General features: G+C 35.8%; 1 protein-coding gene across 1 annotated transcript; it reads left to right on the top strand.

Annotated features, from left to right (window-relative positions):
• The first annotated feature begins 7,648 nt into the window (after positions 1–7,648).
• On the top strand, positions 7,649–15,513 carry LOC133303791 (2-oxoglutarate-dependent dioxygenase DAO-like). Its single transcript, XM_061503767.1, has 5 exons — positions 7,649–7,992; positions 10,839–11,154; positions 11,264–11,388; positions 12,965–12,972; positions 15,401–15,513. The coding sequence occupies exons 1-5, from the start codon at positions 7,649–7,651 to the stop codon at positions 15,511–15,513; spliced, it is 906 nt and encodes a 301-aa protein (XP_061359751.1).
• The last annotated feature ends 497 nt before the right edge of the window (positions 15,514–16,010 follow it).

Genomic DNA, 16,010 nt, shown 5'->3' with positions numbered 1-16,010 from the left:
ATTTCTGATATATTTCTTGCCACATCTTCAGAGGTATTCTTTGAAAAGAAAATATTTGTCTTATGAACACTAACTTTTTGACTTGAGATTTTCCTAAATAAATCTAAGCACTTTAAAATTACCTGAATTTGATCTACTTTTACCTCCGCAAATAGCATTAAATCATCAGCAAACAATCAGTGAGAAATCTGAGGCCCCTCCTTCCCAATTCTGATAGGATTCCACAAACCCCCTTTGACTGATGTATCCACTATATGAGATAATTTTTCCATTCCCGTTACAAAAAGATAAGGTGAGAGTGGATCTCCCTGTTTTATGCCTCTGGAAGGCTGAAAATCCTCTGTCAAATTTCCATTCCACAAGATATTAATTTTAGGAGAAGAGATAGCTTTCATTATAATGTCCACCATATTCCGGGGTAAACTTATTTCCTGCATAGTATTCTTCAGAAAATTCCAATTTAATCTATCATAAGCCTTCTCAAGATCAACCTTAATAGCCATGAAGGCTTTCTTCCCTCTCATCTGATACATTGTATGAATGGTTTCTTGGGCAATTACGATATAATCTTGAATATGCCTATGTGGGACAAAGCTGGCTTGAACAGGGGAAATCATCTTCATCATTATTGGCTTTAACCTCAACACCAGAATTTTTGTTATTGTTTTATAAATAATCGGACAAAGGGAGATGGGCCTAAACTGGCTTATATGAGAAGGTGACTGACTATTTGGGATAAGAACTAGAAGTGTTGAATTGATGGACGAGATAATTTCAGGGTATTCCCAAACAGAATTTACAAGGTTACACACTTGATCCTTCACCACTTCTCAATTTCGCTGGAAAACGATTGCAGGGAAATCATCTCTACCTGAGGCTTTGAGGCTGCCCATGTCAAAAATTGCACAATGAATTTCCTGTTGAGAAGGCCATTTATCCAGATATCTGAGGCCATAAATTTTCTGAATTCAATCATCTTCTATTTGTATTTTCCTCAATAAAAAGCTTCTGATAAAAATTACAGGCAATGTTCTTCAGCTCCTCTGGACTTGTAATCCATCTATTCCCATCATTCTTAAGCCTTGTTATTTTGTTGCTACTCCGAAGAACAATTGTACTAAGATGGTAGAATTTAGTATTTCTGTCCCCATTTTTAATCCATTGTTGTCTTGACTTTTGAAACCATAGTTTTTCCTCTTCTTTTAAAATTTGTGAAATCTCCATCTGACAAATATTTTCCATCTTACCTAGTCTCTCCGTGTCAAACTGAACCCTCTTATTTTGGATGTGCTCTAATTTTTTCATTAGCTCCATTTTTTTCCTCTGAATATTCCCAAATACTCTCCTGTTCCAATCCCTAACAGTTGGTATAAAACTTTGAAGCATATAAGGTATATCAAAAGAACTACTCCACGTTGACCCAAATAACTGCTTAAAATTTAGGAGATCTTGCCATGCTGCCACAAACCGAAAAGGTCTATTAGACTTCTCAGATTTTATATCCCATAAATCCAACAGAACAGGATTATGATCGGATTGCAATCTAGGTAAATTAGTGACTTTAGCCTCCTCAAACTCCAATCTCTAAGCTAAGTTTGCAGCCACCCGATCGAGTCTCTTAAATACTATGTCCAAATTACCCCATTTAGGGCACTGCCACATAAATGAGGGTCCTTTATAACCAAGATCAGAAACATTACAATCATTAAGGACTGAACTAAAAAGAGCACACTTGTTCAAATCATGTGGACTACCCTCTTTCTTTTCATACATCCTAGCAATTTCATTAAAATCTCCCCCTATGATCCAAGGCTCCGAGCAATTATTTCCTATGTCTCTTAACTCATTCCAAATTTGATGCCTCTTAGCTTCCCTAGAACTGGCATAAATAGCAGTACAAAGAAAATGGGTCTGACCCTGAACCTTTATTTTCAAATGCATATATTATTTTGCTTGAGATAAAATATCAACCTGCAAAATTTTGGATGACCAGATAGCCCATATGCTTTCTCAAAGCCTCTAAGCTTCTTCAAACCAACAGCCATCAAACCCCACAAATTTCATCAGTTTATGACACGTTAGGCTTTGGGTTCTCGGTTCAAACAGAAAAACCAAACCAATTCTATACTTTCTAATTTTCAACTTCAGAGTATGCCACAAATCTTTGTTGGCCGCTCCTCTCACATTCAAAAAAAGCAAAGACATTAAAAACTATTAAAATTGTTTGTAGGTTTCGAAAATAACTGCTGCTTCTGATTTCTTGGTTTATTCCCCATCTTTGTCCGACTCAAAGAAACTCTTCTTTCCTGTTTGCTGGAAGCTTCTCTAATTTTGATTGAACCATCAGGAGGCTTTGGGGTAGGTTTCTTCAATTCATCTAGAGAATGAAGCTCCTGTTTTGAAGACTTATTTTCTTTCTCCAACGAATTTGGGATTTGGATTGAAGAAGGCTCTTCATAATTACATTAAGAATTCTTGTTGCTACAGCATATTGGATCATCTTACTGGATAGGTTGTTCATCAACTACCATAGTAGTAGTTTCTTCACTATCTTGCTTCTTACTTCTTCCTTATGCATATTTTTCTCTAAACTTATCCTTTTGAACATTGCTACTAATTTCTTCACCCAATTTTTCATCTACCAACATATAAGCAGTAGAAGTTTCAATAATTTGGATAGCAGCCTTTTCTCTTTTTTCCACTATTGGTTCAGAATACTTCATAGAAAAATTGCTTGCTTCCCCACCTCCTTGTTTTTCTTCTATTTTATTTTGATCCTCCACCTCTTCATTTTGCTTCAGGACACTGAATCTTGAACCTTTAATTATCCTATCCTGACGATTTAACAGAGCTGATGAATCTTCCTTTCTAAGACCCTGATTTGTGTTATTCCTATTGCTTCTCCTCTGCTTATTAACAAGCATCCAGGGACCATATTTATCCTCTCCTTTATTTTCTGTATTTGTCAAGCCCTCCTCATTATGATTCACGCTTGCTTCACCTGATGTGTTCACCAATTGAGTAGAGTTTAATTGGCAATTCTCATAACGATGGCCATATTTACCATAATTATAACAAACCAAATGTAGCCCTTCATATTCAACCTTCTTCAGTCTTCCCTCAATTTTATAATCAGCTTGCAGAGATTTGCCCAAGTCTAACTCAATACAAATTTTTGCAAACTTTTCTCGAGCTAAACAAGTTGTGGCTGCATCCATTTTAACAAACTTTCCTAGCCAATTCCTTACTTCTTTGAACAAATTAGTATTAACATATTCCACCGGAAAATTTGGAAGACGAACCCAAGCCATAATATGACCAATTTCCGTAAAAAGGGGTTGGAAATCAGGTTCCCACAATTTGATTGCTGGGTAATGATCAAATAAAACCCAGGGACCAGCAGAAAGGGCATAATCCATATCTTTTTTCTCTGTGAACCTTACCAGGAAAAAGTCGTTCTCCACTTCCGTGACGAAAATTTTCCCTTCCCTTGCCCACATATTCTCAAATTTCTTCTTCATGACAGGAAGTGCCAGCTTTTTTCCCAATAATTTTACGTAAATTGCTTTTTTCCATGGCCTCCAAGCACGCTTTTTGAATGCATCTGACAATTTAAAATTGACCCTACCTTCCCCATCTGTCTCCCTGAAAACCTCTGTCTCTCCTTCCTTTGATTCAGCCATTGAATCATGGAGATGTTCATCCTCCTTTTCTGATTGCTCATCCTCTTCCGCTTCTTGCATCTCCCACTCACCATTGTGACGAATGAGCATTTCTTTAAAAGACATCTTTTCTGCCATCCACTATTCCTCTCGTGGTACCATTGTTTGATCATGACTGAAAGGCATATCTCCCCCTTTGTATTTCTTCGTACTCCTCTTCAGATTGTCTATTTCCTCCGGTGAGAGATCCGACGATGACTAAGCAGTACTAGGGTTTGACATCCCCATCTTTTCATTTGATTATCATGTGGGGTTTATTATTGGATATTTTTAACTTGCTCTATTTTAAATGTCCTTTCTTTATATGCTTACATGTCAAGAGGAACTCAAAACATCAACCGTCAAGAAATGAAGGTCGTTGGGCAACTTGCGAATAACTGGGTGTGGAAATTCCAAGTTTGGCATTATCAATTTGAAATATTTCTTCTTTTATCATCTTTATCAAAACCATGCCCATAAACCACGTTTTTAGACCTTAAAAACATGGTGGGACCACTTCTTAGTTTAAAAATAAAAATAAGACACTCACAAATAATTATAACAGGCATTCTATAGTTTCTTAATCTCACCCACTAAATTCAGAGTCTACTACTAAGCCATTATTCACGGCTTCTATAGTACATATCTCATTAATATTGATAAAACCATTTTTACGTGGACCCGACTTTGTAAGAATGCGGTAGAATGCATGAACTTAACTAGCATAATATTAGATCATTTGAACCTCAAATCGAGAGTATAAAAGAAATCCTAAATTCTAGAAGGCTTGCTTTTTAAATAATGTTATTATTTCATACAATATATCATTTGCGATTTGTAACATAAGTTATATTATTCTTTTATTAGCTCCATGTCATTAGTTTAAAAAGGAAGGCTCTATGATGTTAAAGTTCAATACTATTGTAGGAAAAATCTATGATTATATATATATATATATATATATATATATATATAGGATACATTTGTGGTATATATGGTGGTACTACATATAATGCAATTTTCAACAATTATTGGTAATGATCAATATCCCAAAGTAAGAAAGTGAAGTCAACATACCAAGAAATCTAGAGCATTTATCAGTAATTGCTCCATCATCAGCATCCCAAATTTGGAAAAGAAGCACCTTGTGCAGTACAAGTTGTATCTTAAATTACTCTATCTTTCCTTATTGTTTATAGAGTTTTTTACTCTAACAATTGATTGGCATCGTCCTTGCAAGTTTGCATGTTTCATGTTTTTCAGGAGGCAACACATCTGCCAGCATCATAATTCACTGATGAAGCAATCACAATCTGGCTAGAAGCACAATGTCCCTTGCCTCCAGAAATGGCCTCTTGGACACCTATTTAATTCATATTCGGAAGTGGGAAAGTAAAAGTTTCTTGCCGCCAATAAATGTCATCTTAGGCACCCGTTTAATTCCTACTCGGAAGCGGAAAAGTTAAAGTTCCTTGCCGCCATAAATAGCCTCTTGGGCACCCATTTAATTCCTACTTGGAAGCGGGAAAGTGAAAGTCCCTTACCACAGGGCACCCATTTAATTCCTATTCGGAAGCGGGAAAGTGAAAGTCTCTTGTCGTCATAAATGGCCTCTTGGGCACCTGTTTAATTTCTATTCAGAAGTGGGAAAGTTAAAGTCCCTTGCTGCCAAAAATGGCCTCTTGGGCACCCGTTTAATTCCTAGTTGGAAGCGAGAAAGTTAAAGCCCCTTTCCGCCACAAATGGTCTGTTGGGCACTCGCTTAATTCCTATTTGAAAGCGGGAGAGTTATAGCCCTTGCCGCCATAAATGAGCTCCTGGGCATTCGTTTAATTCCTACTCGGAAGCGGGAAAATGGAAGACCCTTGTTACCTGAAAATGGCACCAAGCTAATCCAACATATCAAGTCCAAACATGATGAGAAATCGAAGAAGTGAAAGTTAAAACCTAATATCATTCAAACTCGAAAGCAATTACAAACACGGAGACAAATACGCACAACAAGTAGCCCAACAAAGCAACCCGGAACCCGAAAGAATCCACAAGCCGGATGTTTTCGGCATTCATATCCCTTAGTACAATACTTTAAACAAAATTTGATAGGTACATGGGCTTTACTTTCACCCTGCGTTACGACTTCGCGCAATACCAGGCAAAGACGTAATAATGGACTTTTTAGAATTGTTGAGTTGATTCATTGACCCGTAAAGCATGGGAGAGACTAATTATACCCTAGAACAATCAATTAATTAATCCGTAAATGGAAAAACCTCGATATTATCGAATGTGATTTTATGACTATTCTAGATCGGGTCCTTGTAACTCGTGGATTCCATTGGATCTTATTTCCCTTACCAACTCCACAAGATTTGAAATCCAAAATATAAAATAGAATGGCTTATTGGTAATTGCAAGTTATAATTTCACCTATATAAGAATAATATTATTCTTATACATTATTTTCTAACTTTTATGGAAAAAATATTTAATTAATAATTACATATTTAAGTGATGAGAAGTTTTTTTTCCCACTAAATTAGATATCTCGAGTTTGAGTCCTATGAATGGAGAAAATGATCTCGACTCCTCTATATAAATCTGATAGAATTTGAATCGAATTAGTTAGGTGATTTATTAACCGGTGGAGAAATAAAAATAAAATAAAATTTGAATAAGTTGCAAGATTAACATATAGGGGTGTAAATGGGTTAGGCCGGCCTATAGGGGCCTACGGCCTAGCCTGTATTCGGCCAGACTTAGCCTATTATAAGTAGTAAAATAGAATAAGCTTAGGCTTTTAAAAGAAACCTATTTAGAAAACAGGCTATATGATTTTTTTTACATGTCCGGCCTATAAGCCTACATGTTGTCCTATATCATATTATTTATTTAAAATATAATAAATAAAATTATTATTTAATAATTTTGAATAATAAAATAATATTATTTTAGTTATTCTTTTAATTGTTAAATGTTTAATAAGCTTAAATGGGCTAACAGGCTTGGGCCAAGGCTTTTATGTTTTAAATATAGGTCAGACTAGACTTGTAATTTGGAGCCTACACAGGCTAATAGGCCAAGCCATACTCAATATTTTTTGGAAATGGATCCTCTCATGTGGAAAAAAAACATGATATGATCATGTGGGAAGATCACAATCATACAAAGGTAAATCAACGGTTATGATTTCGTAACTACCTATTTTAATATTTTTCTCTCTCCTCCTTTATTACCATTGATCTACCTTTGTATAGTTATGATTCCCCATATGACATGGTCATGTGAATTTTCACATGAGAGGATCCAGATCCATATTTTTTACAAGTTTGGCCTATTTTAAGTCAAAGTCTAGCCTAGCCTAGCCTATTTACACCCTTATTGACATATATAAAATGAATTATTTCTTGAATAGAGGATATTTTTCCCTCCCTTCTACAGTAAAAGTAGAAATGTTAAACCCTATTTTTATTTCTAATTATACTTCTTAAATTTTGTTTTTATTTTAATTGTTTTGTAGAGTTGTTGGAGACTGAAATATTAGTTGTTGAATTTTGAAATATTTAACTATCGTTATGTCTCTTAATCTCAAATTTCTATTTAGTAAAAAAAATTTAATGTGTTTGGCATCACCAATTATACAGACTTTGGATATATAAAAAGTGGATAGAACAAAAGGGATGTAATTTTCATTGTCATTATCTTCTCAAGTAAATGCTATTATATTAGGATAATTGTCATTATTAATAAAATAGTCAAGCACATCTGCATCACATGTGCATCACCTCGTATATATGTGAACTTAATATATTATACATGTGATGAACTCAATTACTTAAATGTTTACTGTCTTGACATTATTGCTTCTATATTTTGGGTATATTTTTTTCCCTCCCTTCTCCTTCACCCAAGTCCATAGAAACAAAACTCATTGATTTTTTTAAAAAAGAATGATGGAGGGGAGCATCCCGGTGGTGGATTTTCAGCAACTTTGCGAGGAAGAAGAGTGCAACAAACTAAGAGAAGCATGTGAGAAATTTGGGTGTTTTAGAATCATCAACCATTCTATTCCAATAACACTAATGGCGGATATGAAGTTGGTGGCTAAATATGTGCATGACCTTCCTATGGAGATCAAAAGGTGCTACAAATCCACCAACACTGACAGTGGCTACCTGGCATCATCAATTGTAACCAGTCCTCTATATGAGAGCTTTGGAATATATGATATGTGTTCTTCACCCCAAGAAGTTCAGGATTTCTTTACTCAGTTGGATGTCCCAAGCCATCACAGGTTTTTTTTTTTTTTTTTACTTGATCTCTTTGTAAATCCTTTTTTTTTAAATTGTTTCTTGGTTTACTTTTGTTAACAAGTATTCAAGTGTCCCGTGGAAAAAGTAGATCAAAAGTTGAACGGTGTTATTTTAATTTTCAAAAGTAAACCACTAAAAGAAGTCTAGTACTAAGAGGTTTGGGTAGTTTACATGAAGTATTGTATAAAAAAATAAATAAATTCAAAAGTAAGGTCCCTCTCCTTCTAAATTGTTTTATCACCACGGAAGTGAAATTGATTGTCAAGCCTTAACATAATTAGAACAAGTTCTTATAATACCTATGTTCTTATTTGTATTATTATCTTAATAAAATTATGAAACAAGTATATGTTGGGTTTATGCTCTTTTACCAAAGTCCAATTTGACTCGGTGTATTAGAAGAGCCCAAAGAAGCTTAATGCTAGAGTTTCTTGATACTTATATAAATAGTTACACTTATGTGAGATCTTAAATCTGAAATCCTGGAGTGCCCCCACATTACTCCCCTTTCCCCTTGAGAATAGTTCGAAAGATACTACCACCCTCTAGAGGTTGTTTGTGCTGCGACATGGAGCAGACCAATTTGTGAAGGAAGAGATTACATGGTAGCAAAGGCGAGAATGCCACACCTACACATAGGGGATTTCTCGTAGGTCTGAGCTACAAGAGGTAAAATTTAGATCTAATTGGGCCAACAATATAGTTAGAATTCAAGTGTGAAGAACGATGTTACGATCCAATGCCGAGTCCGTGATCAGTGCATAGGCTATACTCAGTCTTACAATTGGTTAGTTTGACAAGCCTAATTTTCTACCAAAATAACAACTAAATTTATCAAAATTTACAATTAACCGGCATGTAGAAATAATAGAGCAAGTCTAGAATATAAATCTATGTGTCTTCTAGAAAAAAAAAAATATATATACACTTTGCCCACATGGAACATGTGTCTGGCTCATCACAATAATCAAACAGACTCCCATAATCAAATCAGAGGAATGAAATTAGAAGTTAACTTTGTACTTATACTTGTAAAAATACAATTAAGATTGGGATAGGTTACAATGCAATTAGTGAGTAAATAATAGGATTTATTAAAAGTAAGACATTGCAACATGTAAAATTAATACTTACTCAAACAATAAATATGAGAAAATCCTTATATCTAAAATCAATTTATATGTGTAATAAAATTTAATATTATACCCAAATATTATGTTGATAAATCTAACAGCAAGGTTAAAAGCAAGCATTCCATCGAAATCAATTCATAAAATCTAGAAATCAAGATTTTAGTAAAATAATATATTTATTGAAATTGAGATATACTCAAGCAAAACTGCAACGTATCAATCCTCACATGAAAATAAAATCATAATAATTCTTGGTTACTTGCGTGTAAATAAATCATGATGCATCAAGGCTAACATCTACTATCGTTAGCGTACAACATTATGTAGAAGTCATTCTCAAAAATCAATTTCAAAATCATAAAACATAATATATACATATCTTAAAGTCAATCATAAGCATATCACAATTTTATAAAACAATTCAGAAATATTGCACATTCTCAAATAGTCAACCATAAAATTATAGAAAAATTCTCAAATCCATTATATCCTTTCATAACCTTTCTCAATATCATTAAATCCACGTCAAATATTATAAAAGTAGTTTAATCAAATACATACATAATTTACCCTAAAAATCCATAATGTTCTCCCATATCATTTCTCAATACTATCAAGTCAAGTGAAACATTATATAAAAGAAATTAAATAAAATGACAACATATATAATTCTAAAAATCCATATTTTCTAAACATATCCATATCCTACGACAACACCATTGTACTAACTTCATGTCCAATTTAAGCTACTCTAATCAGAATTCAATTTTGACTTCGTCATAGAATTTTTGGGCCAGTGATTTTATGACAGTACCCCTGCATTACTTTCACATTCAATATAAGGCTCTTTAGGGCTAGAATCAGGTCTCGACATCTCTTGAAAGTTGTAGAAAGTCTTCTCAACTTTTCATCGAGCCAAAGAATGTCCAAATCCATGGTGGGAAGCTCAAGTTATAGTCAAAAATATCGAGACTATACCGATTTCCGAGATAGCACAACTTTGAGCTCAGTTTAAGGTCTTTTAGCTAAAGTTGTATGTCTCAAACCCCAAATGCTTCCAAATGCTTAGCCCATTGATGGATGTTTTCCATTGGGCCGAATACTTGGAGATTGTAATTGGTATTCGAGTTTGTGCATGAGTATGTGTCAAACCCAAGCTATGGAGCCAAGACTTCACCACTCTTGGTTGATAACCCCATTCACATTAGAAAAAGCTACCACTTGATGGGGAGCATATGTTGAGTATCATATTTGAGGGAGAAATTGTTTGGAACTTAAGTGAGAGCGGATGAAACGCCATATTGGTTAGGAAGGAATTGAATGATGAGAATTTGAGCTAAGAAGTGGTATCAAGTTCCAATGTTGTGGTTTGGATTTTCTGTTTTGAGCCCATGTTGACCAAACGCTTCTTTTTTATCCAGGAGTAAAAAATGATTCTCAGCGGTGGTAATTAAGGGAAATTAATTAAATTTTCTGCACATGAAATTCTAAAGACTACACTCTACATCAAAAGCAAATCATTTGTCATATCAAAAGCATAAACACCACAAAATCACACTTATAATTTTGCTATTGTTGTTTAGTTATTCTTTGAATTGCAATCAAAACCACAATTGCAGCTAAATCGACCACATTTAATTTATTTACAATTACCTGTAAGATAGGATGATTAGTCGGATATATTTGCTTTGCAGGCACATAACAGAGGCATATGGCAAAGCAATTCATGGCTTGACATCAATTATATCCCAAAAGATGGCTGAGTCTGTAAGCATAGTAGGAGCTGATTTTGAGGACTGGCCATTCATTTTTAGAATTATCAAATATAACTTCACCCAAGAAACTTTAGGTTCCTTAGGTGCACTACTACACTCAGATATAGGATTCATAACTCTACTTCAAGATGATGAAAATGTTGGAGGTCTAGAATTGATGGATGACTCTGACTCATTTATGGCAATCCCTCCCAAACCAGGGTCTTTCCTTTGCATTATTGGAGATGTTGCACATGTAAGCATATAGAGCGCTTGAGCTTAAATTTTCTTTGCATCAAATTAAATCTTATTTTGGTATTTGTAAAATTAATTTATGCATGTTCTTGAAATTTGTTTTTACATAGGTATGGAGCAATGGAAGATTTCGCAACGTGAAGCATCGTGTACTATGTAAGGAAACAACTACTCGTTATTCATTTGGTGCATTTATGTTAGCATCAAGGGATGGTAATGTTGAGGCCCCAATAGAGCTTGTGGAACCACTTGAAAAAGGGTATTCTAATATATTATAGAATTGTAAATAATCTGTACAAAGGGTTCTCTATTTATAGAGAATATTTGACCTACTTTTAACCTAATGGGCTTGGCCCAATACAACAAAGGGCTTGGCCCAATACAACAATAAATGACTAAATAAAAACTAAATAATAACTAAATCAATATTATTTACAACACTCCCCCTCAAGCTGAGGAATAAATATTTATCATTCCCAGCTTGCTAGTAAGTTCTTGAAATCTGTCTGAAGGAAGCCCCTTTGTTAATAGATCAGCCAATTGACGCCCAGTGGGAATGTATGGAGTGGTAATCAACCCGCTATCAAGTTTCTCTTTGATGAAATGGCGGTCAACCTCAATATGTTTAGTCCGATCATGTTGAACTGGATTATGAGCTATACAAATAGCGGACTTATTATCACATAACAGCTTCATAGGTCCCTCACATTTTATTTTGAGATCATCAAGAACAATTTTCAGCCACAGTAACTCACAAATGCCTTGAGCCATAGCTCGAAATTCAGCTTCTGCACTTGATCTGGCAACCACATCTTGTTTCTTACTTCTCCATGTCACCAAGTTACCGCAAAGAAACATGCAATAACCAGTGGTAGAACGACGGTCAGTCACGGATCCAGCATAATCAGCATCTGTGTAGACTTCTAAAGGTAGATTGCCATCACGTCGGAATAACAATCCTTTACCAGGAGTACCTTTAAGATACTGAAGAATTCTCTCTACTGCCTGCATGTGTTTTTCTTTTGGATCGTGCATAAACTGACTGACAACACTAACAGCATAAGCTAGGTCTGGTCTAGTATGAGCCAGATATATCAATTTCCCAACTAGCCGTTGATATTGTCCTTTATCAACTGGAGGACTCTCTTCTTCATAGCCCATCTTGTGATTCTGCTCAATAGGAGTATTAGAGGGTTTACACCCGAGCTTTCCTGCTTCTTTGAGAAGATCAAGAACATATTTCCTCTGGCTGATAAAAATTCCTTTGCTTGAATGAGCTACTTCTATCCCTAGGAAATATCTCAGTTTCCCAAGGTCTTTGATTTCAAACTCAGAGGCAAGCCATGTTTGCAGAATCTGTCTCTCCACAAAATCATCACCTGTGATAATAATATCATCAACATATACAAGGAGCACAGTAAGCTTCCCATTTTGGGAGTGCTTGAAGAAAAGAGTGTGATCCCCTTGGCTAATCGAGCCTTATATCTCTCAAGAGTGCCATCAGAATTATATTTCAGGGTATAAACCCATCTGCACCCTACTGCTTTCTTTCTGTTGGGTCTATCAATAACCTCCCATGTTTTATTTTTCTCCAAAGCATTCATCTCCTCTTGCATGGCTTGAGCCCAATTCCTATCTTTCAAGGCTTCATGTACTGATTTTGGGATTGCAATAGAATCTAGTGCTGAAACAAAGCTTTTGTGCTGCACAGAAAGATTAGCAGAGGAAACAAAGTGGGAGATAGGGTATTGAGTACAAGAGGGACAGGAGGAACAAGTTTTCTTGTGACAAGATCTTTTTCCTTTTCTAAGAGCAATAGGTAAGTCATCAGAAGTAGAAGCAATGGGTAAGTCATTAGAGATATCAGAAGAAATAGACAAATCATGAGAGGAAATAATATTAGAATCAGAAACAGGAGATTCAGAAGAAATAGGAGATTCAGGACTTACCAGTGGTTCAGACGATTGAGGTTGCTGGTGAGACAGTATGGGTTGTATCTCAGGTGTATTTGAAGGTTCTGACACACCAGGTGCAAACACACTAGGAAGAGAGAAGATTGATCCAGACTCAAAGAAGGAAGGGGACGAGTCTTCTGAAGAACTATTCTCCCCCTGACGATGAGGACCCAGGAAATAAGATTCAGATTCTTGAAAGGTGACATCCATATAAACAAAAAATTTCCGACTTGGTGGATGATAACACTTGTACCCTTTTTTATAAGGGTTATAACCAAGGAAGACACACTTAAGAGCCCTAGAATCCAACTTACTCCGATGTTGTTTATGAACATGGACAAAGGCAACACATCCAAACACTCTTGGTGGAAGGCTCTGCAATATGGGAACAGAAGGAAAGAAGGAAGTCATTGAATGAATAGGACTGATATTGTTAAGGACCCGTGAAGGTAAACGGTTGATCAAAAAAGTTGCAGCTAATACTGCTTCTCCCCAATAAGAACTAGGAACAGATGTCTGAAAAAGTAGTGCTCTAGCAACTTCAAGAAGGTGACGATTTTTCCTTTCAGCAACCCCGTTTTGTTGAGGGGTATCAACACATGTGAGCTCATGAATCATACCTCTGTCTGAAATGAATTGTGACAGGCGTTGATTGACGTACTCAGTACCATTATTAGATCTGAGTCTTTTAATACCTTTACCAAACTGAGTCTCAACCATGTGATGAAACCGAATAAATATCTCTGGTACTTCAGACTTGTCTTTCATCAAGTATATCCATGTTATCCGAGTACAATCGTCAATAAAAGAAACAAACCACCTAGCACCTGAAACACTGTGCACTTTAGAAGGGCCCCAAACATCAGAATGGATAAGAGAAAAAGGTTCTCTGCTTTTAATAGTGCTAGAAGGAAATGACACTCGATGGTGTTTTGCAAATTCACAAACATCACAATGAAAGGTCTCAACCGACTTATTGAGAAACAGAGAGGGGAACATAGACTTCAAAAGACTAAATGGTGGATGCCCGAGACGCTTGTGATGGAGCCAAATCATAGACTCTGCAGTAGAAGGATGACGTGTCATTAATAAATGATTTTTGCTAGCATGGTCTGGAAGGAGATGATACAACCCATCCTGTTCATTAGCAACTCCAATTATCTTCTTCGTGGTAAGATCCTGAATAAGACAATGAGAAGGAAAAAATGTGATAGAACAATTCAAATCAGTTGTAAGTTTTTGAGTTGAGATAAGATTAGTAGAAAGCTGAGGAACATAAAGAACATTTTTAAGAAACAAGGAAGGTTGAATTTGAATGTTACCAGAACCAATAACTGATTTATGGGATCCATCAGCTACGGATATAGTATGACTACCAACAGTAGGATGATAAGAACAAAATAACTCAGTACGACAAGCCATATGATCAGTTGCACAAGAATCCAAAATCCATGAGGTTTTAAAATCAGTGCAAGAAGCAAGAAGAGATATAGAACGTGTGCTCTTACCAGATAAGATCGAAGAACTATCATGCTCAGCCATTCTTTAACAAAAAAAAGTTAACAACCAGCGATAAAATCAACCAAACAGAATATCAAATGACCTCTGATCAGAAAAATAATTATAGATCCAGACAGAAGACAAGAAGACGAGAAGAATGGTGGTGGTCCGGTCCAAAAACACGGCCGCACGCGCCTCCACGCGCCGGAGAAAGGAGCTGCGCGTGGGATTCACTCGCCGGGAAAGGGGCGGCGCGTGAGAGCGCGTGGATGGGCTTCGCCGGCTGAGATTTTTATGGTGTGGTCGTCCGGTGAGCGCACACCTGTCTGTGGGTGGTCGCGGTTGAAAAGTCGCCGGAAAGTGGTCCAAACGGTGAAGACAGATCTGATTGGAGGCGATCAGAGGTGTTTCGGTCGTTTGTGGCGGAGGAACACTGCGTAGAATGATAGATCGGAGAAAAAATAAGGTCAACAATGGTCCCCGGAAAAATTTTCCGGTGGCGGCTAATGGCGGCAAGAGGCAAAGAAATTAGGGTTTTGTTAAAAAAGAAGATAATATGTGCGGAAGCAAAGCCCTCAGATCGAGAGCTCTGATACCAACTTGAAAAAGGATATTCTAATATATTATAGAATTGTAAATAATCTGTACAAAGGGTTCTCTATTTATAGAGAATATTTGACCTACTTTTAACCTAATGGGCTTGGCCCAATACAACAAAGGGCTTGGCCCAATACAACAATAAATGACTAAATAAAAACTAAATAATAACTAAATCAATATTATTTACAACAGAACCTAATCATGCACGTCTGTATCGCCCATTTAAATATGAAGAGTTGAGGGAATTCAGAATCACCACAGGGAAGAAAACTGGTGAGGTCCTTGAGCATTTCCGCATTAATTAGTGCAATGGATGGAAAAAGATATCATCAACAGAGCTATTAAAAAGTAAGCTACTCTTCAATAAATTTCCATTCGTAGTCTCATGCTTGTATGGTTTATTGTTTCCCAAATTCGAACCTCCAACCTTTCTATTTTATGAAAATTTATGATTTCAACCAGTGTTTTAAAAGTTGGTCCGGTCATCGATTCAGCCAAGGAACTGGGCCACTAGGTCATTGGTTCAACCGGTGGATTACCGGTTCAATTGATTTAATTAAATTTATATTAAATTATTTAATAAATATATTTCAAGGTGCATTTTGACCAACAATTGAGGATAGCCTGGTGGTAAGTGGTAACACTACTCACTCTCATATTTTATTAGAAATTAATAAGTAAGTAATAAATATGGCCCAATAAATTATAATCTCTCTTAATATATTATAACGTGCATTGTCAAAAGTGGAATATTTTGTCTAATTTAAAAAAACCGGTTTAAGGGAGAAAACAACTTAATCCG

This window comes from Gastrolobium bilobum, unplaced genomic scaffold, assembly GCF_033153095.1.
Source record: "Gastrolobium bilobum isolate Gb01-03AN ecotype WA unplaced genomic scaffold, APGP_CSIRO_Gbil_v1 utg23138, whole genome shotgun sequence".
Taxonomy (NCBI): domain Eukaryota; kingdom Viridiplantae; phylum Streptophyta; class Magnoliopsida; order Fabales; family Fabaceae; genus Gastrolobium; species Gastrolobium bilobum.
Note: the sequence above shows the minus strand (reverse complement) of the source record. Positions and strands in the feature narration are given on the sequence as shown.